At 39.6% G+C, this 27,358-nt stretch overlaps 2 protein-coding genes across 2 annotated transcripts; both read right to left on the reverse strand.

Annotated features, from left to right (window-relative positions):
- Window positions 1-1,444: 1,444 nt before the first annotated feature.
- On the reverse strand, window positions 1,445-19,609 carry UBA2 (ubiquitin like modifier activating enzyme 2). Its single transcript, XM_049806783.1, has 17 exons — window positions 19,392-19,609; window positions 15,427-15,510; window positions 15,094-15,164; window positions 13,889-13,953; window positions 13,305-13,405; window positions 13,026-13,147; window positions 12,301-12,368; window positions 9,821-9,942; window positions 8,851-8,950; window positions 8,106-8,266; window positions 7,108-7,201; window positions 6,896-7,008; window positions 6,268-6,423; window positions 5,641-5,737; window positions 4,911-5,016; window positions 3,974-4,110; window positions 1,445-2,532 (listed from the first exon to the last, which is right to left on the reverse strand). Exons 1-17 carry the CDS (start codon window positions 19,533-19,535, stop codon window positions 2,351-2,353), a joined length of 1,923 nt encoding a protein of 640 aa, XP_049662740.1. The 5' UTR covers window positions 19,536-19,609; the 3' UTR covers window positions 1,445-2,350.
- A 1,359-nt stretch (window positions 19,610-20,968) lies between these two features.
- On the reverse strand, window positions 20,969-26,849 carry PDCD2L (programmed cell death 2 like). The gene is made up of 7 exons (XM_049806792.1): window positions 26,679-26,849; window positions 26,385-26,548; window positions 26,174-26,243; window positions 24,619-25,022; window positions 23,414-23,527; window positions 21,620-21,768; window positions 20,969-21,122 (listed from the first exon to the last, which is right to left on the reverse strand). The coding sequence occupies exons 1-7, from the start codon at window positions 26,790-26,792 to the stop codon at window positions 20,992-20,994; spliced, it is 1,146 nt and encodes a 381-aa protein (XP_049662749.1). The 5' UTR covers window positions 26,793-26,849; the 3' UTR covers window positions 20,969-20,991.
- Window positions 26,850-27,358: the final 509 nt, after the last annotated feature.

Here is a 27,358-nt window from a genome sequence, read left to right on the forward strand (position 1 = left end):
ACCTAACCAGTGTCCTGCAGTGGCACCCCTCCCATCTAAGATACAATGCCTGATTAATTCTGATCATTTTTGCAATGTGGCCTTATTGACAGAGTTGTCTACTGCCCTAAAAAACTAGTATGAGTATCTTCTTGGACAGCAGCATCCCAAATACTAAAGAAATCATTTGGGTACTGTCATCTTATGCTGTTAACACTAACAACTTAAGGAGTAGAAGCCAGTGAGACTGAATAGCTCCCCACCTCTTTTTTCACCCCCAAAACCATTGGTGTTGCTTATTATTTCAATGCAGCTCATATACCACTCAACTTCCAAGTCATGAACACTCTCAACTTCAGTAAAACTAATGCAATAAAGTTAGCAGAATTATGGTTTCTATTGTTAAAATAATCAAAAAAGAGTTAGAAAGCTAAATTCCTGTATACCAACCAGTACCAGCAGGGAAATTTCTCTGGTAGCGAGTGAGATAGGATCACACTATCTTAGACACATTACACATGCCGTCAGCTTAGATAAAGCTTTCTCACGTCACAATGAGAAACACGTATTATTACACAGATAACAAGCTATTTGACAACCATTTTAATAAACCAATAATTTTAGTTCTAGTAAAGCTTAAAAAAATAAAATGTTGTCCTTAATTTTTGGAAGATGTAATCAGACAAATTCTAGTGCTTCAACTGTTTATGGCAAGAACTAGAGAAGCTTCCCACTGTAGCATTGAAAATCGTTTCTGTAGCACCTCTTATTTACATCTTTACCTCTCAGTCTTCACTCACCCTGGTCAAGAAGCAACTAACTCAAAAGGATTTAATTTCACGGTGAAGTATTATGCCTCCAAACAAGCCATTGCATATGTCTATTACTACCTAAAAGGAGAGAGAAAACATTAATTGCATTGTAGAATCATAGTTTTGCACTGCGTAGGCAATTTAACACTGATGACAAGCTGACCTTTGTACTAGGCAGAACCAGATGCAGGAACCACAATCTAAAACGGTGCTTGTTTTGTGGTTTTTTTTTTTACATTCTCCTTCTATACAGTTAACATCTTGTTTAAAATTCATTCAGCATGCAAACTTAACAGAATAAATTGTCTGCTCAATTTCCCTGCTCTGTAAGGCTAACTCTGTATACTTACCTATGAACAGAAGCAGTTTTGGTTCACTAAGTTGGAAAGTAATTTCAGTACAGTGACAGAAATGGCTGATTAACGCATTCTACGACTCAACAATGAGTTTTGAGAGCTACCAAAATAGTTAAAACAAATGCAGTAGGTTTTAAGATACTGATTCTAAACATTGCACTTTTGTCCTATGCACAAAGTGTAATGTATAAAAGACGAGTACTTTCCTCTTGCTGAAGGCATGAGGTGGTGAAAACACGTGTGTGGTGGTGCAAAGCTCCAACTGAAGAGGCCAATAATTGATTGTCCAAGAAAAAAACCATTCACAAAAGTTTTATTAAAAAAATTCCCCTTTCACCTCAAACAAGTGAAGCTTAAGTTCTGTACTACTAGATTATGTTTAGAAAAATGAAAATAATACAGTAATTTTTGAAGGCTATACATTGTAAAATCCCATTAAGTCAGCATAAACTTGGACTGTGCAAGCAAATATAGCAAGTATTTCAGATGTCATTTATTTGGTCCATCAGATGTACAGTATAGTAGTAGTATCTGAGTTTACAAAACATCAAATATAAATAACCTGAAACTGTAACAATACACAAAAATTTGCTTCTTACATTGACATACCAGGCAGTACGAGTTGAAAAACTTGAGTAAATTAACAGTTTTACAGTAATGTACATAGTGCCAGTTGAACTTTAAGAACACTGTTAAAACATGGCACTAATTTGCTTTATTGAATTTTCTTCTTTACTTGTTCAGGATGTGAAAAATATTTAGGACTAGGCTAAAAATATTCTTCTTCAAGCAAAAAAAAAAAAAAAGTAGTTACTTAAAATCTGAGCATCAGATGATGACCCTTTACTAAACAAGAGCAGGTTTTTTTATCCTGTTGAATTATACCAAAGAGGTATTTACACAAAAATAACATGCTTTTTTCATGACTGTTTAAGCAAATACTCATCTGTAAGTATTTATAAACTATGTTTCTACTACATTTAATATATGGAATTAATATGGAAAAACTTCTGAAAAAGTCTATTGAGATGAGAGCTTTATCATCAAGAGAAAGACACAAATTATTTAAGCCAGTGGTTTGGTATTCACTTGGAACAAAGGCCTTAAAATTAGGCTAGTTCTGGACATTTTTCACATCCCCACATAATATGCTGTTACTGTATTACATTATCCAAATTATTTTGTCAAGGGGCATTTGCACGTTCAGTCTAATGCTATAATTTCATCTTGTTCTTCTGTCTGCTCAGTACGCACTCTCTTTGTACTGACGCACTCTTTATCTTCTAGTTTTCTCTTGCGGCTTTTGTCTTCCATATCATCATCAACATTGCTTGAAGTACCTTCATCTTCAGAATCAACAATCAATAGATCGTCTTGATCTGGGGCTGCAAAATACACATTTTTAATTCAAATGGATACTGTAAAGATAATCTACTCTCAACCCAAATTTCATACATAAAAATAAGAATGTCTCTAATACAACAAATATGTCCTGGAGCATTCTTTATCCATTCATTCAACTGCAAGAGTGTTTTGAATTTCTCTGAAATCAGTATAAAATAGGCTTGTCACATGGTTATTATTCCCTCTTCACTAGAGGTATGAAAAATATTGCAGTAACCCAAAAGTATGGGAAATGCATTAGTTCACATGATTTTTGTTTTCCATGTACAAAACAGAAGTTGCACGCTATCTGCAGCAGTCCTTGATAAAAGAACTTTTACACATGCTGAGCTGTAGAGTCCAGCTGCTCCTTTCACTACTGCATTCAACAGAACTCCCACTAGAAGCCATGCTCCTTGAGAGAGGGAGAACACGGAGAGAGGGAGAAGAGGAAGGGTGAACCGACTTAAAGAACTAAAGGATAACAATGGGTAGTATAAAGAAGGGAAAATAGAACCAAATGCAAACTTTCAAAACATCTAGTGGATCTTGTTTTTTTGAAGTACAAATTCACTGTAAAAAATAATTTTATGCTAGTTTTTTAATATAATTTGAAATAAATTTTAGCAATACTCTTTAACATTTAGTGTCCCCTGAAATGAGAGGCAAGTGGGAGTGACTACATACTTGTGGCACGTATCTTAAATAGGACCATCTGACAGGCAAAGGAACATCATCCAAAAGTGCAAGACAGAGCTACAGATATCTAACTTATATCCGTCACAACAAGTATTCAGATTCATACACTATCCCTATAAAAGTGTGACGTTTCCAGTACATTAGCCTTCAGTGCTTAAGAAACCCATATTCATTTAAGTTGAACTATTTTGAGTATGTTCAAATAAACACTCTATGTTAGGAAGGTGATGGTACTTCTTCCTGGATAGCAAATACTATTTTCTTGCCCTGCTTTGTTTGGTAGGTGAAGAACAATTATTTTGTAAGCAGATAATAAATTAAAAAAATGAAACACGATCAAAAGACATCCACAAAGCAATTTTTAATCTGTAGGGAGAAAGTGACAAATTTGGTTGATTCTTTTTTGTCAAGCAATAGCGTGACCATCAGACAGAATGCGTCTAACTTTATTTAAATCACTGTGCAAATGATGCACTTAAGACACCCCACCAAGCCCTTGTGCGTTAAATACAATTTCAAGGTGTATTTACTGTAAACCTTTGTAACAATCTTAAATGTGCATTTTGTAACAATCATCAATGTGCATTTTTCTATTTAATATTATATTTGTACACAGAGGCAACTTAAATGACATTTATTTCATTTTGGCAAAGTTAAGTCATAAAACTGAAGACAACTATTTTAATTGGACTGCACTATTAAAAGATTATTTTGTTTTATTTAATATTGATTACTGTTATTTACCTGTTGATGTTGACGGTTGCGCCCCATCATCGCTACCATTGGTAATGTTCTTGGATGTTGGTTCTGATGGTTTAGGGCCAACTTTTTCAGGGGTATCACCAACAACTTCAAATTCTACATCCTTTTCTAGGTCTTCACTGCAGAAAAAAATACATATGCTTTTAAACAACCAGGTGAAAATAAAAACCTGTCTTTTTCACAAAGAAAGTATATAATTCAAGTATTAGAGCACACTGTAACTATGACAAAATGAGAAAAACATATTAAAAGAGAGGAAAACTTGTTCAGTCCTCCTTTATAATTTATGCTTTGTCTATTCATAAACACTGTTCTACCCAGTGCCATGGCTTAAAATGCTTAGGAATGAGAAAAATCATTACCTGAGCTTACCTTTCTTCCTCAATGTCACATTCCTATTCTTACTTAAAGTGCAGTGTGTTAATTTACTGTATATAATGTTTATTACTTATCCAGGGTTAAATACACAGACCAATGAGTTCAAAGTGACTTCTATTTGCATTGTTGTATCTGAACACAGGTAGTCAAACACAGGACCTACCACTCCAGCAGGCTGGGGGGTGTGTGTTGCCCTTTTTTATTTTGTTTTGGTTTTTAAATGGCAGTTTCTCACTTGTTGGCTGCCTCAAAAGTAAATTTGGTTTTGCGCTGTATTTTTATGCTGTGTAATGACAAATTATTCAAATAAATTTTTCCAATTATTGTGTAAAAAACCAAACCAAAACCACAACAAAAACCAAACCGAAACAAACCAAACCCCCCTAAACTCTATAAATTCATAAAAAATAACAATTCCTCTTTTACCTCTATTGTTTTCTTTCTGCAGCTTTATCTTTGAGCTTTATTGATGAATTTAAAATTCTGAGTTGGAAATTCCCTGTGGAACTGTTCTATATGTATACGCAAAAATAATCCTTACCTATGAAGCACATTGATTAACAGTGTATAGTCCTGGAGGAAATCATCTGCTTGTAGTCGAGTGCCATTTCGAATTCCAAAGTCTGATAATTTCCTGTGGTTATTTGCTAGAAAAATAGTGAAAAACTACAGTGTATACAGCTACTTATATAAAGATCCTTTACACCTGAATAAATACAATGAAATGAGTACTCCAGAAGTTCTACGTAGAAACATAAGATGAACATTTATTAGCTATATTTAAAGTAAAACCTGACATTTAAGCCTATCAGGAGTTAAAACTACTTATGTTTGACTTATTTACCCCTCATGCATCATGTTCAAGCACTTCACTATTATTACATTTAGGAACATTTTGGAGATAGTATTTGTATTACAACAGTACCTACAAGCATCATAAAAAGACCACAATCTAAGAACAGGAAAATGAACGGGACTTCTAAACAGAGGAAGATAACTGGTGCACTTTTATAGCTGAATATCTATTCTTGAAAGGAATCCTGACACTCCAGGTGGAAAGTACTTTACACAGGAAAGCTGAACTGGACTTGCAGGCTTGTAGACAATACCACTAGCTATTCTTGAGCCACTTAAACACTTGCAAATCCAGTCCTCTTCAAATATTAGTCTACAGGATGAACACTAGAACATTTGCTATACTTCCATTCTGTGTATCTTGGTTTCTTCTTAGTTTTTATCTACTCTTATCTAAAAGGCTTCAGTATGCATACCTTCTGTTTCTCCTTCTTCTGAAGAGATAAGAATAGTTCCTTTTCCATCATCTATTTGTACATCTGGTGCTACCATAGCAAATTTTTCTTTCACTATCTGAAAAGATGGATATGATTATTTATCAATATCTGACTTAAAAACACTTATAAAAGAAAAAAAACTTGAATTATGTTGATTTTCTTATCCTGGCTCATTTTCAGGCATCTCCTGAGAGTGTATACTTTTTTTTTTTTTTACTTCCATGAACAAAATAATTGTACTTTTGCTGTCTGAAGCCTATAGGTTCAAAAACACTGAAAAAAATTTTAGTATAATTCATAAAGTGACAGAATTACAAATCAGTTGTGATTACGCAACTGTAATGTGGCTACTGAACTATTCAACCAAAGTACAAATTTAGTTTTTTACTGTTGGATATGAATAGGCTTTAAAACCACCAAAAAGTTACAAAATACAAACATTCTTTCACAAGATACACAAGCACACATGAGCAAGAGGGAAGTGCAAAATGTAGAGCAAATATAAACAGCTGATGTTCTGTCAAAATATACTGAACAAAAACCTAACTTTAATAATTTATAGTATTAGAATAAAAATGAAAGCTGTAGCTAATATTCAAGATTTACCTTATCCTGGAGTGTTAACACAGTAACTTTGTGTACATTAAGTTTCACAGTCACTTCTGGCTTACTTGCACATACATAACAGTTAGGATTTGGTGGATCCAAAGCACAAGGAACCAATAGCTTCTTTCTGGGATTTGGCTGCTTGTTCAGAAAGATCTTGAAGACAGACAAGAATAAAACAAGTTATTCTGTAAGTAATAGCACTCAAAACCTGTTTTCCTACAGATTTACTCTCTTAGTCTCACAGGTTTTCCTGTTCCCTAATCCTCTTTGACATGCCTGCTGAACAAGAGAAAAATGCATATTAACAGCCAGTCTGCAATGACACCTGTGCTGACTGACCAGCTATTGCCAAACAGATCTGTAACATGAAACAACCATGTTTCAAGTGATGTCAGTCTGGTTCTCTCTCCTATCCAGCAGCCAATTTTCATTAAATCAGAGGAATTTAATGATCCTTGAGACTCCCACTTCTCTTTTCATCATGGCTAAAAGTTCCCAGCACATTCAGAATCTACTGAAGCAGCAAGTGAGACAGTAAAACTACTCAATAGTCAAAGCAGGTTAAATGTGACTTTTAAACAAATAATAAATAACAAGAAAGTGAAAGTATCTTATTCCCACTTACCGTTCTACACTGATCTATTTTTCCTGATAAAATCTTCAAACCCTCCAGCACTATCAGACCAGCTATTACTGCATTAGTAGTAGCTATAGCTGGGATAATATTTCCTGCCATTGCTGCAAAATAAGCAAGAGTATGCAGATTTTTAATAGTAAATGAAAATGAGAAGTTTAGATTATTATTTAAAATAAAACAATATTATATTCTATCCTTACACTTGATATCAAATCTGCTCTTCATATTCATACTGAAAACATGCATCCTGAGATTCGCAGCAGAAGTGACAAAATCCATTGCAGAAGGGTCATCCTGACAAGAAGTTAATACAAAAAGTATTTAAAAATCAGATTATTCATTGGAAAAAGTTTAACACATGGCTCCTAAAACCTTAAAAACAGAAAGTTAAAAAAGTCTGCACAATATTCCATTTCAAAGTCAATATACTTCCTCTTTCAGAAGGTATGTTTAGACAGAGCAGTAATACTTTAAATAGACATGTTTAGAAATTGTACTTAGTATTTTAATAGTGAATTAGTGTATCAATATTAATAGAATGCCTTGTATGTTCAAAATAATGTCTAAATCTAAATCTTACCATGTTTTATGCTCAGTTTCAAAAATTGGTGTTTCAGAAAGAAGTATTTTTACTATTTGTTGTAATACTATTTTGTCCCCTCTATATTTACAAACTACTTGTTTTTTTTTTTCTTATTCCAAATGACAACTCACTCCAGGAAGATTACACTGTCTCTGGTGCTAAAAAAGAAAATTCTTTTCTTGCCTTTCTTCAGCAAAACTCATAATATAATACATACCTATTGTCAGAGCTAACTACTATGTACAACTCAGTAGAACTCTAGCTACCAACCACTGTATAAGAGCATGTTTTAGAGAAAGCTAAAAAGGAAAAAATGGAGTTGCATTATTAGAATATTTTCAAAAATAAAAATATGAAAAATACTTCTGAAGTTGTGCTATTTAAAGTTGGTGAATTAAGTTATTTGCATCACAATAGTTAATCCTTACACTCGGTGAGTTACAAAATACAGCATTTATAGTATATATTTGTTTACATATGGCAAGTCCTTTCAGTGAGGTGCCAGACATTTTTGTTCTAAGTAGTACTATTCTGGAATGAAACTGAATGAGTCCAATTAATATTTGTACTACATATGTAGAATATAACTGGTTCCTACGTATTTGGCAAACTAACCTTATCCCATATAAGCTCTGCTCCATCACCCTTCTCAGCCAGGTGAAGTCTCAGGGTTTCAACACTCTTTGAAAATAAGTGTGCATAGCTCTTGACATCGAGAACCTGCTGATCCTTCAAGACTGCAGAGGATTCATTTTGTTGGTCAGATATGTTTTTCTCTTTGCAAAAAGAAAAAAAAGAAAATTAAGATCTGGAATACTCATAAATCCCACATAAGTTCTCTCAAAGAGTTAAGAATTTTCCAATTTCAGCAAAATTAAGTATTTTCCAAATCAAAGAACAATATCCTTAAACTACAGTAGCCCAAACATTTTACAACAAATCTGCATTTAGAACTGCAACTATAGCTATCGTCTAGACATCAATCGTCTAGACATGCACAAATTACAACAAATGTACATTTTCAGCAAAACTCAGCTTTCAGAGATAAATGTATCAGTGCTCATGGTAAGGTCTCCTAGAGTAAGCTGACATGTAATTCACATTTTATTTCATGAAATTCACATTTCATTTTGTCAAATGTGAATTTTCTACAGCCAATATTAAGTATCTAAAATAACAATTGCAAAACAGTTTTAGAAAAACCATTTTCTATATAGTGAAATTTAAAATTTTCAGGAATCACAAAGAATTTAATGTTATCAGTACTCAGCTGTGACAGTGAAAATGTACCTATCACAGAGATGCATTAGCAAACAGCAAGTATGACTTACAAACACACAGTGGGAAGAGGGACAATTACCTTGATTTTGTACCTCAGCCCAGTCCAGTGGCACTGGAGGCTTTCTTTTCCTCCACAGCTTATCCATTGTCAGCAGATATCTAATGTCATCTTTAAAAAGCTAGGAAACGTTAAATACAACAAACAACAAAAAACATTAGAATGAAAGGGGAAAAAAAAGGACATACTTTATTTTTATATCTGCTGTGAAACTGAAAAATCAGGATTAGATTTATTAGATTTTGCTTTTCTCCTTGAAATTATTTTCAACCACGTAAATAAAAATCAAACTCCACAGGAGGGAAAAAAACCCAGATTTGAAAAACTTCTTATTCCCCATTCTCTAACACTTATTGCATAAAGCAGACACAGCTCTGATTAATCTGGGGGGTGAATAAAGTAAAAATCAAGAAACAATAGCCCAAGCAGTGGGTTCCTGCGCCTACTGAAGCCATCACTATAGCTCTTTGTATACTCTCCCTGAGATACTCTTACCTATATGCCAATGAATCTCCAGATTAAAGTTATTACTACGTATCAACATTACATTCTATACCGATTTCCTCCATTTATCCACTTTCAGCAACTATTTAGAAAGAAAACTGCTAAACCGGTTTGTATTTTCTTATGCCAGAGCCTGATTATACACAGAAGACGACTGATAGCTTTTAGGTCCTCAGATTGGTTCTGATTATGCCCAGTGAAACTCCTACATAATTCAAGTTTACCTCTTCATATTAAAAGTAATTCAAATTAAGTTTTTTCTGTACAGCATGGACAAGCTGCCGAAGCCGTCTGTACAGATGCAGATGGAATGCCGTGAAAACAAGCAAGTGTTGTAAAAGACCAACGCTACAGCAAAACTGCTGGAAGTCAAAACATAATTGTATAACCGATGGCTATCGCTAGGTATCCAAACTGGGTTTTGACCCAACTTTAAAGCACGTCATACACTTCAGATAAAGACATTTATTGAGGGTAAAGAAGATACCTTAGTAAAAAGTTTAACTGGATCGTATCCTGTTGATTTAGCCCACTCCTTAGTTGAAACACGCTTAATCTCACCATCTTCATTGGATGCTCGTGCTCTGGCTTCTGCTTCTGCTGGCTCCCCTATTAATATAAAGTGTTAACCAATTTTTTAATTCAAAAAAAGGAAAATCACATCCAAATACTTCCCTAGAGCCAATAATCAAAATTATACAGGGACCATAAAATGGCTTTACTGCGCTCAACAAAAGCTGAATTAGAGACAGTGCAACTACTCCTGTTTGCTTCTGCAACTGCAACTCACTAATTTAACTTGATGTTACCTAACTCCTTTATTGGCAGAAACAGTGAACAATTGTTTCCTATTAATTTTCTCCACATAATGTTGCGATTTCGTAAATGTCTAACCATCCCCTTTTAGTAGTCTCTCTTCCTGGCTGAAAAGTCTTAGTTTGGTTAGAACTTCAACACACACGCAAAAAAAGAAATCAGCTTCCTAGCTCTGGTTATTCCTATACAAAAAAATTCCATGCATACAGATGCTATTCATTTTGTGTTTCCTTCCCAGTCACATCCAGCAATTGCTATCGTGATTCCTAATAAGCAGCAGGTTGATGTTTTCATAAAACTATCTATTAACATCTTGACCGAATGAGAAAAAAAATAAATTCAGAGACCATAACTTTATATGTAAATTTGTGAACGTTTCCACCCTTTCACCAATGCATCATTTCATGTTTATCTGCACCAAATCTACCTAACATCTCATTGCGCAGTCATTCTGTATTGTGAAGCTTTCTACTACTTTTTGCAATTAGTCCTCATCTTTACTGTTCTGAGTGACTTTGCTTCATCTTGTATGCTGAACAGCACTGGTCTGATCCCCAGTCTGAGGCACTCCTCTAATCACCATTTATCTCTATGATTTAAGTAGTTTATCCACTTCAGGATCTTCATCCTTTTTTTTCCTCGTGGCTGCTTAGCTCCTTCAGGTTCCTTAAAAAAAGTTTTTGAGTGCCCCCTGCAGATTCAAAACAGCATAAACGAGACATGCTTGTCCACAGGTTTGCCGATTCCTTCAAAGGACCTGCAGAGCTATGCAAGGCACAACTTCCCTTTACAAAGTTTGCATTGCCTCTTCCCTGATACACCCTGTATAGCCACTGATTCTAAACAGCATTGTCGCTACAGACAGTTTACTCACTACAGACATAAGGCTACAACTCAGGCCTTCCTACAATTGCCCTGATACCTTTGTTTAAATAAGTGGCGTTGTGTCTGCTACTTTCCAAGTATTCCAGCAGCAGTTGTTTTAACTGAATTTATACGCCATTCTTTTTGAGACTGAGCTATTTCATTCTGCACTTCCTGTAGGAACAACCTGTCGGGTGATCACTATCTGACATTTGGAGAATCTGAAAAGTTGGAGGATCCTCTAGGCTCCCTCTGCCAAGTCCATTCATCTATCAATGGATCCAAAAGAAGCAATGATGCCTATTCCCTTTCACAGTAACTACGATTACTGTCCTTACAGAAAAATACTGAATAGCTGCAAAAACATTACTTACTCTAAATGGGCATATTTCCTATGTAGATTAACATTGAAGTGTTTTGGGCTAGAAGGGTTCAAACACAATCCCTGTATTTCCTTGCAATCCCTCAGCTAGGAGTGGAAAATGCAGAGTGACTACAAATATCATTCAGTTCTCAGTCCACAGTTCAAAAGACAAGCCTCCCAGCTGCAGGGAAGGAAGCGCTCCATCAAATCCAAATACAAAGGAAGAAAAAGGCCACCCTGTGAAGATCAGTTATGTTTAATTTACACTTCAATCTTACTTTTCACTTCAAGTTCCTGTGCACATGGGGAAGACTGTTCACTGCACAGGGAACAGGAGTATCCAAACAGATACAAGCCTATTAATCTAAATCATGTATTTTACACCTGGATGTGTTAACTGGAACTTTATGACTAGCGAGTGTACTGTGTTCCTCACAACTGTTCTACCCACACTGAGAACAATTAGTGAATGCCAGTGACGCATCTTACACTGTATTAAAAAGTTTTCACAACAGCTGAAGCAATCATTTTAATAATGTTTTAGGCTGCCCACAAATGCCACAGTTCCAACAAGTGAATCTATTAAACTGTTGTCATTTTGAAGAGTATTTTTTGCGCATTACCCATGCAAAAACCTCTGCTATGCACTACGCATCAAGTTGACTAAAAACACTGAAATTGTTTCAAATATAAGTGTCAGTATGAGGGAACTAAATCATGCACAGTGTGCATGAAGGTCTGTAAGGGAAACTACTGCTAACACCCCCCAAACTCTTGTTATCCAAGGGTACAGTAAATGGAATCCTCTTAAAAGAAAATGGAGCTGAACCCTCTACCCTTAAGAAATGTACAGAAACAAGTCATAATCTCTGAAATAGAACATTTCAGTAACAGGGTAAGCTATGAGGTTATATCACACTCACAGGCAGCTTCAGGATCAGCTCTGTCAGGAGAGACTTCTTGATCAGCATCTTCTTCTCCAAACAGCTGGCTATATAATAATTAAGAACAAGAACACAACACTAGAATTCCAACACATCTGGTTAAAGACTGAAATATTTGCTAACGGATATATATCCACTTTAGAATTCTTGCTATCAGAGTGCCTCTTCATACATTGCTTTTTAAATTGTTGGGATTCATCACATGTGAACTTAACACTGATGACACAAAACATCCAATACAAAAATGAATTTAGCAAAATGGTTCTGTATAACTCACTCAATAGTTCACCTAGCCTTATATTTACACTGCAGTACTGAATAGATTGCTTATAACCCTCCAAGAGCCACGCAAACTTTACATCTATTTATACATGCATTAAACTGAAAAATGTGTTAACTTCACACAAAGGTGAAGAATAAAGTCCAGTCAACCTACACTGCTGCGCCAAACTGCCAGATTTTCTGTGATATTTGAACAAGGCCTAAGTACTAACCAACCTTCCATCTTTATATTAAATAAAACCAAACAACAAAACCCACCCCAAAAACCAGGTCAAAGAACTGGAAGTTTTTGCTGTAATTCACATTAATTACCTCCCCCCGCCCCCCAAAGCGCATGTTCGCTTTATTTCTCGGCCTGTAGGTTTAGAAACCAGAAGAGTGAACCACAGTACCTATTTTCTTTCTTAAAAAAAATCACTTACTTGAACAAATACTTAGCCCACACAATGCAATGGATAGGTTCCGATGGCGTATTTCGGATTGTGCAGCCTGGAAAAGTCTTCTGAGTTGGTTTAGGATGACATTCGTAACATTCTGTCACTCCCTGGTGAAAAGTGAAATATTTGTCACACTGTGAAGGCTACTGATAGTATATCCTATTACCAGATGAACTGTAACTGTATCTCAAAACACCCTACTCCGTGTTGTCTAAAGAGCCAATGATTTAAACTTAAAGCAACAAGAGTAATACTCAGCCTAACCTTTTTGATAACTGTGACTTGTCCAAGGTAACCTGCAGTTCCACTCTCTATAAGAGGAACATCAGCAGCCAGACACATCCTGTTCACATGGTTGCGGGCAGCTGCAAATCAAGAGTTTTTAAAGAAAAATTTGAATAATTAGAAAAAAAAAAACCAGTTTTACTTCTTCAAATTCAAGGTAGCCTCCTACGCAAACATTTATCCTTAATCTGTCTTATTTCATTATAGAGCACTACGCCTTTTCACAAAGTCAATTTCGCAATTAACACAAAATATATCAACGCTATTACATATAGCAAACTCAACTGAATAAAATTACATAGGTACACACAATACTCATCAGATCCCATAAAGCAACAACATAGCAGTTAATGTTTACTTTCAAAACACCTGTAAAAGCACTAACTACCCTTTCAAGGTTCTAGTGAAGTACACAAGCATTAGTCAAACTACAGATGGGTTAAGAGAATACTTGTTATTTAACTGACACTGCAGAAGTACTAGAGTAGAACACATGAAAATTGTTTCTATGAACAAGCAACAGTATTTTCATCTCCAATACAAAATCATAGTGAAAACTTCACCTCTGTTATCCAGAGCATTCATAACCAACGTAAACTGGCGGAAGAACTCTACGTTATAGTCAGGGCTACAGAAAAGAAAAACAATACTCAAAATGGCTTATCAAAGTTGTTGGTTATTATGCCACAACAGAAACTATACACATGCAAAGGGTGGACTGATGTTCGTGTGGTAAATTACACATATTATACATTTACTGCTAGCCTTTCACTGCCCCATTTGTCTTCTGCCCATTTTAAAGCTGGGTGAAAACATGAATTTTATGCTGCTGGAAGGAAGCTATTGCAATTAGTACTAATTTGACCAATGAAACAGGCAGACAACGAAAAAGTGATTATACTGCTCTGACCTAATGAGTAAATTGGCTGAGCTGTGGTAACTGACCTTAAAAACCATCAGCTGAGGCTAAAACATGCACACTGTAATTACCATAGCTCATCAGACTGTTGATAATTCATTATACTGTGATAGCGCAATTGGTTTTGATCGTGCCTCCATACCCTTAGGAGCCAAGACATGGGATTTTAAAATCTTGATGCTTTATTATCTTTACATTATATTTTTCCGATTTCAAGAAGGTGGCAAAGAAGAGGGAATAAAGAGGAAACAGGATTAACGTTTTTACAGTTTCAGGAGAAGGATGCAATGAGTCAGTGTTTCAGTGGCTAATGGCAACATCAGAGTTCAAACCTTAATATTACAGAATATCAATTTTTAAGAAGCTGGACAAACATAAATTAAAACATGGGAAACAGCTAATGAAAGTTTACATAATATTTTACTCTACTCATTGGTTATGGATCATAAAGACTAAATTTTAACAGTTTGGGGCATATATAAATGATAGTTACCTACACGCACACAAAGGACTTAATTTTTTTAATCATAGACTCAACATTCACATTCATTTTATCTAATTATTGCTTAAGACATCAGGGCATCTTTACAGTGTAGAAACTTATATAGTAAATATTACTAATAAAATGAAAAATAGACGCAAGCAAATGACTACAGCTTACTACCAGAGCTTAAGAAAACTCATGCAAAATCCACACTCACACTTGGGTGTGTGATACTCTCTCATTTACAGCTATTTCTTCTTACTGCAGTAGCTTTGTAAAATATCTTAAAGCACACCATTGTAGCATTTAAATAACACAGTACTTGCAAATCAAAACATGTAATTAGAGCTTAAAAACAAACATACTTCATGATGCTATCATGGTAAGCTATAATATTAGCTTCTGGATAAAACTGTAACACGCTTTCCTTGGCAACCTAGAAATAAAAAAAAAACAAAAACAAAAAAAACCACTTATTATTTCTTTCTTCCTTCCTTCTAAAGATACTCGATACTCAACTGGTATCGAGTCTAAGTTGACTACCTTAAGAGATTTAAATAATTTTATAATGAAATGTTGTGGATAGCCATGGTCAACCAGCCAACACTTACCTCTTCCCAGTAGAAACAAAATTGTGACATGTGTCTAACACTGTCCATAAAATAATACTAAGACTTGAGCTTTGACCTTTTCCTCACCTGTGATTTCGATCTTCCAACATGTTTCTTTTGAAACAAAAACTGCCTGTTGAGATTGCTGACATCAATAGTATCCAAATCAATCTATAAACACACAAGAGACAGCCATTTCACTTTTACAGAAATAAAAGGAACAAAATCAGTAACAGAATTTGAAGCAAATGTGATTGACCAAAATGCATAAACTTTACAGATCCCTTCCCAGACCTGCATACAGGTGTTATGTCTGCACTATAGGAACTGTAGAGGCACAAATGAGCACCTAATCATCTTCAGAAATCCATACATTTTAAATAATTACTTACAATAGAGCCATATGTCAAAAATTAGGGCTACACGACAACAAACTTTCTGAAGAAAGAGTCCCTACTAAAAACGCACATGAATTTTGACATACATTTGCACAGTGGTTAGTAGAAAGTCGGTAACTGATTGTCTTATTTACCAGACCATAAAGATTTTAGCGAGAATTCATCAGGAGCACACCGTACAAACTCAGAGGAGAAACTGCAGAAATCTCTCTAGATAGGTCCAGTCAGTCTCTACGTGGGACTAACCACCCTGAACGCTGGCTCTGTACCACATTTCCCCAAGGTCCAAGAAGACTACTCAGCAAACTAATTAGTATTTCTACTTTATATTTGAACATAGCTTTGAGCAACTGAATCAGTAAACCGAGGGCTGCATTGTCATCTAAGTCATACACTGCAGGGCAAAAGCTTTTACTGTTTGTCACCAGGACTAACTGCTGAAGTGCATATTAAAAAATTATGAAGTCTACTTACAAAAAAAAAAAAAATCCAATCATGCAATCAAAATGTTTAAAAACATATACCACAGCACACCTGTGATGTACCACCTCAAAGGATGCCATGACTGCAATTCCCCTAACAGCCATGTTTCTATTAATATATGCACATGAACATCATAATTCCAAATGTCTTTATGTCCCACCACAAGAATTAAGATTTAATTAGAACTTTGAGAAGAATTATTCCTACCTTTGATGCCACTACTTTTGCTTTTATTAAACACTTATCTCTCATCAACGACTCTTTAGAAATGCTCTCCTGTCCCTAACTTTTAACTAGGAGGGGAGACAATTTTCCTCACCCTCAGAGGTATTTATCCCAAATTCCCATAGATAATGCTGACATACTCAACATAGTAACGCTTTCAGCTATATGGAGAGTACTATCAGACTGACTGCACAGTGTGAAGTTTAAACATGACCTACTAAGGGTATTCTCATATGCTTTTAATTTTATTAACCAAACTTGAATAACAAAAAAAGCATGCCACACACTTCTCATTGAAGATCCTTTGCATGCGAGATCCAAGCTCCAAGATTAAACTTCCCAATATTTTTAATTTAAGGATTAAGTTTTAATATACTAAGAACTGTAAATAGCTAAAGAGTTCTATTTAAACACTAAATAAAAGCATCTGTGGATACAGAGCAAACAGAAAATATAAAATGTTTTAGAAATGTATTATAAAGCAGAGACTGTTAATCTTTATTGCCTGTAGTATCCTGGTAACTACCCATGGTCTTGTATCTTTTCACGAAAACGGTATTTGCATGAAAAAAAATTTCTACCTCCTTTCCTTTCGCATAAGACACACTCAGGAAGCTTGCTTAGTCCAAAGCCAAAAAGCCCGAGAACCTCAAGTGAAAATTAAGTGCATAATTCTGTTAAAACTTCCACTACCCAGAAAGCTTTTAGTATTTTAACTGGAGATGATAACAAATGACATAAGCTACAGCTGAAAACAGTACTACCAAGACCAAAAGAAACAGAGGAAGTTTTTCTCCACAGAGAATACCTGAGACCATTAGACCTCAACAGAAGCTTCAATATAGCTAAGAATGATCATAATTCAATAGTTCTCTTTATTTTAATAACTTTTACACTGCTCCCATTTTTGTAAGTTAGAAGGAAAGGCCTCAGAACTTCCTAAGAATGTATATTGATGTTCTTAATTCAGACTTGCATTTTGAGTAATTTAATTTTGTTCTTCATTCATGAGGACAATGGCACTGCCTTTTAACAAAGCATAGTTAATGAAATCACATATTTGTGAGTTATCTGGTATTCAAAACTAATTATTAGATTATTTTTTTTAGTATCATTATTTTGGTTTAAAAAATTTTCACAACTTATAAAAGTAAAAAGCATTTTCAGGTGTTCAAGTTTGTTAGTATATAATTACCAAGGAAAACTCTCAACAATATCACAAACTTTGACAAAAGCAATTTATTCTCCTAATAGCGAATTTCCTCTTTGCTAACAATCTTCTTTTTGCTCTCACCTTGTCTTTTGCCCACCCACTCCATATGCTATCAAAACGTTACTGTCTTGCATAAAACACTACCAATGATATTTTTAAATGAAGATGGCCCTGCTCCAACATGTACTTAAGTTAATGGAGTCCAAGTTGGCATTGAAAGACAATACAAAAAAATCAAACTATAAGTGAAACAGTAAGCATACCCCAATGAGATTTATGCCTAATGACTAACTGGAAAATCAGAAGATATTAAACTCTTTCTATTATAACAGACTACAGGAATCCACAAATAACATAGTAAGATAGAGGGGGGAAAAAAAAAAAAAAAGAGGGTAAAAAACTGCAGAAAATACAGGCTTCCACTCTTCTGCGTTGTTTACTTCACCAGTACAATGTTAAAATTGGACAGGCTCTCGGTGGCAGACTCAAATCAAAGGGACAATTTGGAATTGCACTTAAGCATACCCTACAAGTTTTAAAAAGTATTTCAGTAGAAAAGCCTGAGCTGTATGAATAACAAGGCAAACCAGTAGCTATACTCTTCTACAAGCTGATAAAGTTTTAGATAAGAGCTGTTTCTAATAAGCTCTGCTCAACAAGTCTGACTGTAAAAACAAACTTCTTGCAACTTGTGATACAAAACTCTCAGGTGTGACTCCTGGCCAGGCACACACAAGTAAAAACGCATTCAAGGAAAGGGACCTGTGCTCTAGCTGGATTTGTTCTCCTGCGACTTCTTAAAACCATGTACTTTTCACAGCTACACCAAGAAATTAATAAAGACCTGGAAACTAGGCAATCAGAGTTTTGCTAACGGTATTTATCTCTATCCCGTTTACACGACCACCCTCTCGATTCTGCCCTTCCTATACACATTCAGAGATTAGCATCAGGAAGCAAAAGTGAAAGCAACAGCCCGCGGGAAGCTACCGTGACCGGACTTCTAAGACTGACAGTTTTACAGCTCGGTATCTAAAAATACAGTTCGCCTCCCACGTTATTTTGTTTTTCGCTGCGATCCGGCACCGGACCACTATCCGCAGCAGTAGCAAAGGCGGCATTAGGCAAAACTAAGACTTTAAGGAGCAACCGCCGGGCAGCAAGAACATGGGCACACCACCACCGTTTCCCAGGAGATTTCATCTACGGGCTCCCAAAGCGGCGCAGCCGCTCCGCCGCCGAGCGACGGCTGGACCCGCCGCTGCCCCGGGGGAGGCGGCCCCCCCCTCCCTCCCTCCTTCCCTCCTCTCCCCCTCCCGGCGCTCGCTCCGGCGGGCGGCCCGGGCACGGCGGCCCGCGGGGGGAAGCCCCTCAGCTCGGCCCCGTGGGAGGCGGGGGCGCGGATGGGCGCCGGCAGGCCGCAGCCCCTTTGTGGCGGAGCCCGTCCCCCGGCGGCAGGGGCGGCGCGGCGCGGCAGCCTGGCCCGGCAGCTTTGGCGGGCCGGGAGCAGTTTGAAAACACGCAGACAATGCGGCGGGCGGGAGGGGCCGCGGCGGGCGCGGGGGCGCTGTGGCGGCGCGGCCCCGCCGCCCCGGCCTCCCTCAGGCCCCCGCCCCGCTCCCTCCCCCCCCCCCCCTACCCCCCGGCCCCGGCCCCGCCGGCCCCGGCCTCGGCCGCGCCGCCGGCCCCTCGCCCGCCCCGGCCCCCGCCCCGGCCGCGGCCCCGGCCCGCACCACGTCGATGTTGCTGAAGCCGGTGAGCACCAGGTCCTTGAGGAGCTCGCAGCCGATGCCGCCGGCTCCCACCACCAAGAGCCGCGCCTGGGCCACGGCCTCCGCCAGCTCGCTGCGCAAGGGGCCCGACACCGGCACGGACATGACGGCGGGCGGGCGGGCGAACGACGGCGGCGGCGGCGGGAGCGACTCCGCGCGGCTCTCCTCAGCCGGGCCGCACTCCGGACAGCGAGCCCGGGCGAGACCAGAGCGGCCCTCGCCCGCAGCGCCCCCTGTCGGCGGGGAGGGCCGCGGCCCTCTCCCGCGCGCCGCCCAGGAAGGCAGCGGCGGGGCCGGAGCTCGGGCGGGACGGGGCGGACGGAGCCGCCGGTTCGAGTCCCGCTCCCGCCGCCGCCGCCGCCGCCGCCCGGGCCCCCACAGAGCCGCCTCGGCTGGGGCCCTGGCTACGGCCCGGCGCCGGGGGCAGCGCCTCGCCTCGCCGCAAAGCCGGCCCTCGCCTGTCTGCTGCAGCCATCGGCGCTGCCACGGCTTGGCCCACAAACTGTGCGCGCTGGGCTACCTGCCACGGCTGGGGAACGGCGCAGGCCGAGCACCCGTGGGGAACACTGGCAGGATTCAGGGCGTAACGTCAGTTAGCCTCACTGACCAGGCTCGCCTCTAGAAGCTGACAGGGCAAGGTACGGTTCTTCCTTGAAAAAGCGGTTTTGCAAACACGTTCCACTATTTTAGCTCCCCCTCCCCACCGCCCCCTTTTTTTTTTTTTAAACCCACGGTTTTAGTGCGTTAATTTACGCTGCAGCATTAAACCTGTACAAAAACCTTTAAGGACGCTTACTTGAATTACTCCTCCGTTAAGTCAATTGAAATACTGCAATTTGGCCTAAACCAACAGGGCACTTGACAGAAGAATTAAGACTGTTTTAACTAAGGCAGCACGATGAGCCTGCGAGCACTAGACTGCGCTAACAAAGGCAGGTGCCGTACCTACCCCGCCATTCTGCACCTGTGAGAACAAAAGCACTAACAAAAACTCCCAGCTTTTCCCCATCCAAAGCAATGTGACTGTCAGAGCTCACCTGGCCATGAAAATGTGACTTATCCTTTGCTAGAAGAACATATAGAAAAGCTTAACCACAGGAAGACTGTAGTGACAGCCACTGTCCACTGAATTTCCAATCTGTGGTTAAAACAAAGCAGGTCTGTTTTTTAAAAAAATTGAGCCTACATTAAGTTCTTCACTGCTAATAGTTTCTAAAAACTGGACCCTGTTCGGCGGATGAATGCTAACAGCGTAACAGACTGCAATAAGACAACCCTTCTCCTCTACTGTCCTCTCCAAATGTTAAGTGTAACTAGAACCATGAAACAATCTCTGCTTAAATTTCCGTGCGTAACCAAAGTATGCAAGTTTTCTGCTGCCGCGTTTTAGAGGCATGATAATATATACTTCAATCAATTATTCTTGGAAACAAGGACAATGTCATCTAATGAGTTTCATTTTTCACCACATCCGAGGAAAATTCTGTTGCATAATTACACGCTTTCACCTGTAGTAAAAAAACCCAACAGACTTTCCATCTATGCGGAGAAATACAATTTATTATTTAAATAATCTCTGATCTGGGTCTTCTTGTACAAAAACAAATTCTTCAAGAGGGGTTTGATGATTTGTTGGCCAACAGCTTCTCTCACATGTGTAAACTATAACAGTTCCAAATTCCACTGACAGATCTAAAAACAAAGCAATAAAGGTATGTAATGTAAAGGTATGAAAAATGACATAATCGGGGCTATGGCTTATTGCTATACTTCAATCTTTGCCAATTCAGATCGAATATTTTTCATATTCGATCTCCTACATACATAGCATTTTCTAATTTTAAAGATTCTAAAGCAAGCTGACTCAATTTTCAAATTGCTTTTTAAGTGTCTGCAATCTTACTGACAGTATTTATTATTTTCCAAAGCCTCATTAAGAGGCAATAAAGACGAATTACTCCCAAGGTCATGGAATTATCTATATTGCTGTTATTATGAGCAAATGAGGTTGCAAATTTGTTTAGTGAAAACTACAATGGAAACAGAGTGGATTCCAAATAAGACGATCACTGTAGTTAGGCACATCAGTGCATGTGGTCAGCAAGAAACAACCCAAATTGCAGTTCACTACACTTTACCACGAAAGTGACTGTTTCTAATATTCATTCAGCTAGGTCAAAGGTCAACACCTGAATCACTCTGGAGCATGCTGACCAGCGCTGGCATGAGTTGAAATTCAAATATTCTGTTGCTTCCACAGTTACTGCAGGCTGGAATACCTTTGTCAATGTTGGCTGGAGGACACGTTATGAATAAAGGCTGGCCACCCCAAGAGTATCTAAGAGAAGACAGGAAAAAAGTACTCATTTTTTGTATCTAAATTTCATAGGAAAACATACATGTTGGCAACAGTGTTTAGGATTCTTTGAAACCTCTGAACTTGCTTGAAGTAAAAAAACATCGTTATGAGCCAGAATTATTGCCAAAGTTTCACGTGAGTCATTAAACAAAGAATAAAGATGCGATGGGGAAGTACTTGGAAGGTCAACGCTTGGGAAGTCTTAAGGAAAGAGCTGGATCTAAAGGAGACAAATGCTTTGAATTGACACCTCCAAAATAAGCTGTACCTGACTCATTTAATTAAGCGAACTACAGTTTCCTGAAAAATGAAATCCTAACCAGTGGCAGTTAAAGATTCTCAACATAGAATAGGTCTCAAAATCACTGTAGTTATGCCACAGAACTGGTGTTTTATTTGTAAAAGCTACTGCAGGTCCACAACTAACAGGAAACAAGATCTAAGACAGTTTCCACTGAATGCCAAGCAGGGGATTCTGTGCTGTGCTGAAAGCCCAACAGAGATCTGGCAGCCCAGGAGAACTGGGGGTCTGACAGGCATACTCACAATACCCATGAAGGGGAAAGGGAGGCCTATTTAAAGATTGTAACTGGTGATAGTCATAGGGATCACCAGAGGTGATGTTTTAGAAGAACTGAAGAGCATAATACTGCAGTGCGACAGATCCAGTGAAAAAAAGTTGTCTGAAAATGTTACTTGCACTCTGCACTAGCATATTTTCTGTACAATCTTTGATAGATAATTAATGAAAGTTTTTTACATTTCTTATCTGTGTAACCAGCCCCTCAAACTTCACCTCCTCATCAAAAAGGTACCAGTTATTTCCACCTGGTTCTGGAAACTTGATAAACAAGGGTCCTGTCACTACACTGAGACAGCTCGACCAGATAGTCTGCATTGGACTCTCTGGAACAAAGTTAAAAACTAACGCTTGGTATGAACCCTGAAATTCATGTGTACTATCTGATACTATGAATAATTTATCATTTCAATGCTTTGTTATGCTTTCATTCAGAATTAACTCCTCTTTCAGGAAAGTAGCTGCTCTGAGGTTCATTCTGCTTTTGTTCTAGGAAAAGCAACAGATTTAAAGAACTGAAGATTGCAGGGTCCCGAGGGGTAATCACAATAAGCTGCAGAACTCAGGCTTTAGAACGAGTGATTTCTTACTTCAGTGACATCTCAAGGACTGAGATATAAGCAATTAAAGTAAGGTTACAAAATTTCAGAGGAGCGGATAGCCTTGGAAATCTATCACAACAGCACACCACTGTGTATTATACCTCCACCTCAAAACTGCCTCTTTAAAACCTCTATGTCTGGATTTCAGTGAGTCTTCAAAGACAGTCTGGGACTGTTCTCATCAGGTCTTATGTTGAACAAAGTCTCCCATAGCCAGATCTGGGGTCTCTGATCCTGCTTTGCTTCTTACACTTTATATAAAAAAGCCCAACCAGGGACTGAAGTATAACCACACAGGCATGGTAACAGCCCTCTTAGCATTTTTTTTTTTATTAAGAAACAAAAATATACATCTACTTCCAATAAAATGGTTTATTTTGATGTACTAACAATCCATGTCTCTGCTCTGGATCTCCCTGTTACAACCAGATGATCAACATACCTTAGAATCTGTTCATGACACACTGATATTCTTTTCATAAATTTATGGAATGTGTGGTCCCTGCTTTTGACTTCACTCTTCTCATATTTTTCATTACCACCTTCTCCTGCAAAACTGTAAGAAAACAAGAAAAGAAACAAGATTTCCAATAAGGTTTTCAGTACGATATGCTTGCTTTAAATAAGCAATGGTTAGTACACATTCACATTAAATTATACTAAGTATACAAAAAAGCCCTATACATGTTAAATTAAGATGCAATTCCTGTTAGATGTTGCAAGTGAACATTTTGCTTCTAGTTCTTTGGTTTCTGGTGGTTTACAATTACTAACAGTGTTTCAAACTACCACAAGAGATTCAAATCCACCAGATACCTGCTTATTCCTTAAAAAAAAAAATCATTCCTTTAGTAAATTCTCAGAAGTTTTGCTTGTTTTTAAATTACAATGTTGTCTTTTTAAATTTTAAACTAAATGTAATTAAAGTTCTACAATTCTATAAAGATCAACAAAACTCAACAGGAACACCATTACGCTAAAAAGCGTTCTATGCAGATTCTGCAACTGACAGTAGCTTTAGTTATCAAAAAATTCAATGTCGCCCACAATCCAGGAAAAGTCACTGTACATGTTAATATAATCAAAAGAGAAATGGTCTGGATATAAGTGCTCACTTAAATTAATACTGAAAATATTTTCTGTAACCACATTCAAAAATTGTTTTTCAGACACCTTCTACAAAACCTTATGGAGTCTTACCATCATCCCAGCCTCTAGTCAAAATCCCTATGTAATTAAACTCTTAAAAACGCAACTGGAATATAAGAAAAGCTTTAGCCTTGTAAAGAGAAAAAAAAAACCAACAAAAAAAAGAGACAAATGTTACAATATAAACTCATACCATTTAGCATAAAATGTTGTTTAAACCACACTGGTTTGGTTTCAGAGATTGACAGTCCACTGCTCTGTCTGGAGCCCAAGGACATTCCAACTGCTCAGTCACTCAGAAATAGATGCATCTCTGAATAACTCAAAATTTGACAGAACTGGGTGCATTGTTATGTTCTTCCACCAAAGTACTACACATCAATGATTCCTGAAGGACCCAGTTACGAACAAAAACCAGTCAGATTTAGATCATCAATCAGCATGCAGGAAACTGCATAATCCTTTCAGTTTCAGCATGAAATCCAGACCTGTTCTCACCTTTCTGACACCAACTGTTCCAAACTGACACCCTCCCTCTGCTGATACTCCTTCAATAGCTTATCTGCATGATCTGTATCAAGGAAACCAGTGTAGTCTTCCTCATCCACAACACTAATGTAAAAGGGCTGGAACACAGGAGGTGAACTAGACGTTTCCATTACTATTCCCCCACTGATTGGAGGATGTGTATTCAGGGAATCTGACCCATCAGTAGCTTCAGACAAGCAAAGCTGTTGGAACTGGGATGCACACTCCACCTCTCTGGACAAGGAGCTGCTCACAGCTTCATTTAAGCCAAGCAGCTGAAGGGAGGCACATGCAGGAGATTCTGCTCCATCACAGACTCCCCAGTCATCTGCTTCATCACACCAATCCTTTGCAGCAAAGTTCGATCCTTGTTTCTGAGGAAAAAAACCCCAAAACGAACAACCCACAAAAAAAGGAAGAAGAACACTGTTAATATCAGCCACCCTAATGCACTTCAAATACAGCTTCATAACAGATACGAAAACTAAAACCTTAGCCTAATGCTTAGTGTTATTTCACCTATTCTCCTCACGGTGGTACTTACCAGCATACCCACATTTACTTTTCACAGCACCGTACTTATGGCAAAACGTATCTCACACTGGAGAAACGGAACAAGAATTCACTGCCTTTTTGAATGGTCTTTGTACATACTGTTGCCATACCTCGGCTGCTGGCATGACCACTGACAGCTAGTTTGGGTACGTTTATCTGAAGCATAGTTACTGTACCACAGGTAAGCTCAAGGGGCAGAATATGGAGGAAAGTAATAACAACAACAATGAAAATACCATCTTTTTATCAGAGTACAAGCTCATTTACCACAGCCCAAAATTTCATATTGCAAATGCACCGGCTGAATAAACTTTCTCCCTGTCGTCACTAGTTTGCTAGCCATCCTTCTCTTTCAATCTTCTCAAGCCAACATGCAGTTTTCCTCCATTGGCAAAAATACCCAAAGCACATTAACGATAATCGCGTCAGATTAATTAAAACTGATGGTTAAATTTTTAAAAATCTATTTAAATTAGAAAATAAAGAAAACATCTTAAAGATCCAAACCTAAACAGTATAGCCCAATCATTTAAAGTTGAAAAGTAACATTTAGGTAGCTCAAGTAACTAAAGTATTAAATATCAGTTTTGACCATACAGGTGGGCTGCAATCTCCACTTTAAAAGAAGCCTAACACAGATCACAGACGAGAAGTTAATGTTCCAGTAAATAACGCATAGTACTACTCACCGTGTCAAAAATTCCACGACCACGACTTCTCCACGTGACCACATACGTGACTCGAAACTAGCACAGCGTGCAGCTTCTTCAGAAAGGTTATGGTTACTTAAACAAGTGTATGCAAGGTGCGAAACTCGCCTAGCTCAGCTGCGTTTTTATTTTAAAACCTCCTCGATACTGCGCTTCATACGGCGCGCGGCATTTTTATTTTAAAACCTCCTCGACATTCTACTTCATACGGCGCGCGGAACCAAAGGACAGAGCCCAAGAAGGCAGTTTGCTAGCGATACCTGTTTTAGGCTGTCACCGCCTGCCTCCTTTCCTTCTGCTTGCAGATACTGGGAGCGCAGCACCTTCCAGCTTGAACACGCCGCGTCGAGGAAAAAAAAAAAACCCACAAAGCCAGACACGTAAGAACACAACGTTTGCGCCGACGGGGCACTCGTTAGTCGCCGTCGAGCTGTGCCCGTTCAGCAGCAAAAGGCAAGGCCGCGTCCTCACCTGCGGGGCGCTCCCCAGCACCCCTTCTGGGCACACGCGAAGACGTTGGCGACGCGGTGGAAGGGGGACCCCTCCAGCGGGCAGTACACCTGCACCAGGTGCGCCAGCGCCCTCCCGCACACCCCGCAGCGGGGAGAGCCCGGCCGCACGGCGGGCAACCAGTCCTGAAAGACGAACAGCGCGGGCACGGCTTGGAGACGCTCCGCGGGCGTCCGCCGGCCCCCTCAGGACGCGGCCCCTCCGCCGCCGCCATCCTCCCTCCCCCCCCCCCGGCCCGGCCCGGCCCTGCCCTACCGCGGAGCCGCCCAGCTTGCTGGTGGCCCAGGCGGGGGCTCGCCCGCCTCCTCGGCACGGCCCCACCATGGCGGCGTCGCGGAGCCCCAGCAGCACGGGCGGCCCGGCCGCCATCGCAGCGCCGCTACGGCAGCCGCCGGCGGACACGCGACGCCCCGGCACGGCCCGCGGCTGGCGGCGCGCCGGTGCGCATGCGCGCTGGGCCCGCGGGACACCGCCCGCCCCGCGGCGCGGCGCCCCTGAGGCGGCGGGGACGGGGACCGGGGGGGGGCCGTCCGTGAGGCGGGAGGGGGCCGGGCCGCCGGGATAGGAGCGGGTCGCCCGTTCCCCGCCGCAGCAGGGTACTGGGCAGCCGCCTGCTTGAGCGGGCGCGGCGGTCTCGTTTGCGGTCATTAAGAACGGAGATAATTAGGGCTTGGCATGGGATTTAGGCAGGCCTGTGAAAACTTACCCCTTACGACCAAAGGCGGCCCGGCCTCTCGAGGCTGTTGCGCTGCGTTTAAATCCGTCGTCTGCAGCGTGGCCCGCGGGAGGCTGGGTCCTGGGTCGCTCTCGGTGCCTTTCCGTGCGGAAACCGCTGTGGGAAGTCGCTCCAGGGTGACAGGGACGTCGCGTCCCAGAGCTGACTCCAGGTAAAGATCCTCTCGGAAGAGCACGAGGCCAGTGCTCTACAAGAAAAC

This window comes from Accipiter gentilis, chromosome 7, assembly GCF_929443795.1.
Source record: "Accipiter gentilis chromosome 7, bAccGen1.1, whole genome shotgun sequence".
In the NCBI taxonomy this organism is placed as follows: domain Eukaryota; kingdom Metazoa; phylum Chordata; class Aves; order Accipitriformes; family Accipitridae; genus Astur; species Astur gentilis.

Coding starts and splice junctions, on each gene's coding strand:
- UBA2 (XM_049806783.1), bottom strand. CDS start 19,535: ATGTCCGTGCCGGTGTCGGGCCCCTTGCGCAGCGAGCTGGCGGAGGCC. Junction 15,511..19,391: donor GCTTCAGCAACATCGACGTG/GTGCGGGCCGGG, acceptor GTGTGTTTATAG/ATTGATTTGGATACTATTGA. Junction 2,533..3,973: donor GCAACCGTCAACATCAACAG/GTAAATAACAGT, acceptor TGTATTTTGCAG/CCCCAGATCAAGACGATCTA.
- PDCD2L (XM_049806792.1), bottom strand. CDS start 26,792: ATGGCGGCCGGGCCGCCCGTGCTGCTGGGGCTCCGCGACGCCGCCATG. Junction 25,023..26,173: donor GCGGTGACAGCCTAAAACAG/GTATCGCTAGCA, acceptor TTTTTTCCTCAG/AAACAAGGATCGAACTTTGC. Junction 21,123..21,619: donor CATGCTCCAGAGTGATTCAG/GTGTTGACCTTT, acceptor CTTTGTTTTTAG/ATCTGTCAGTGGAATTTGGA.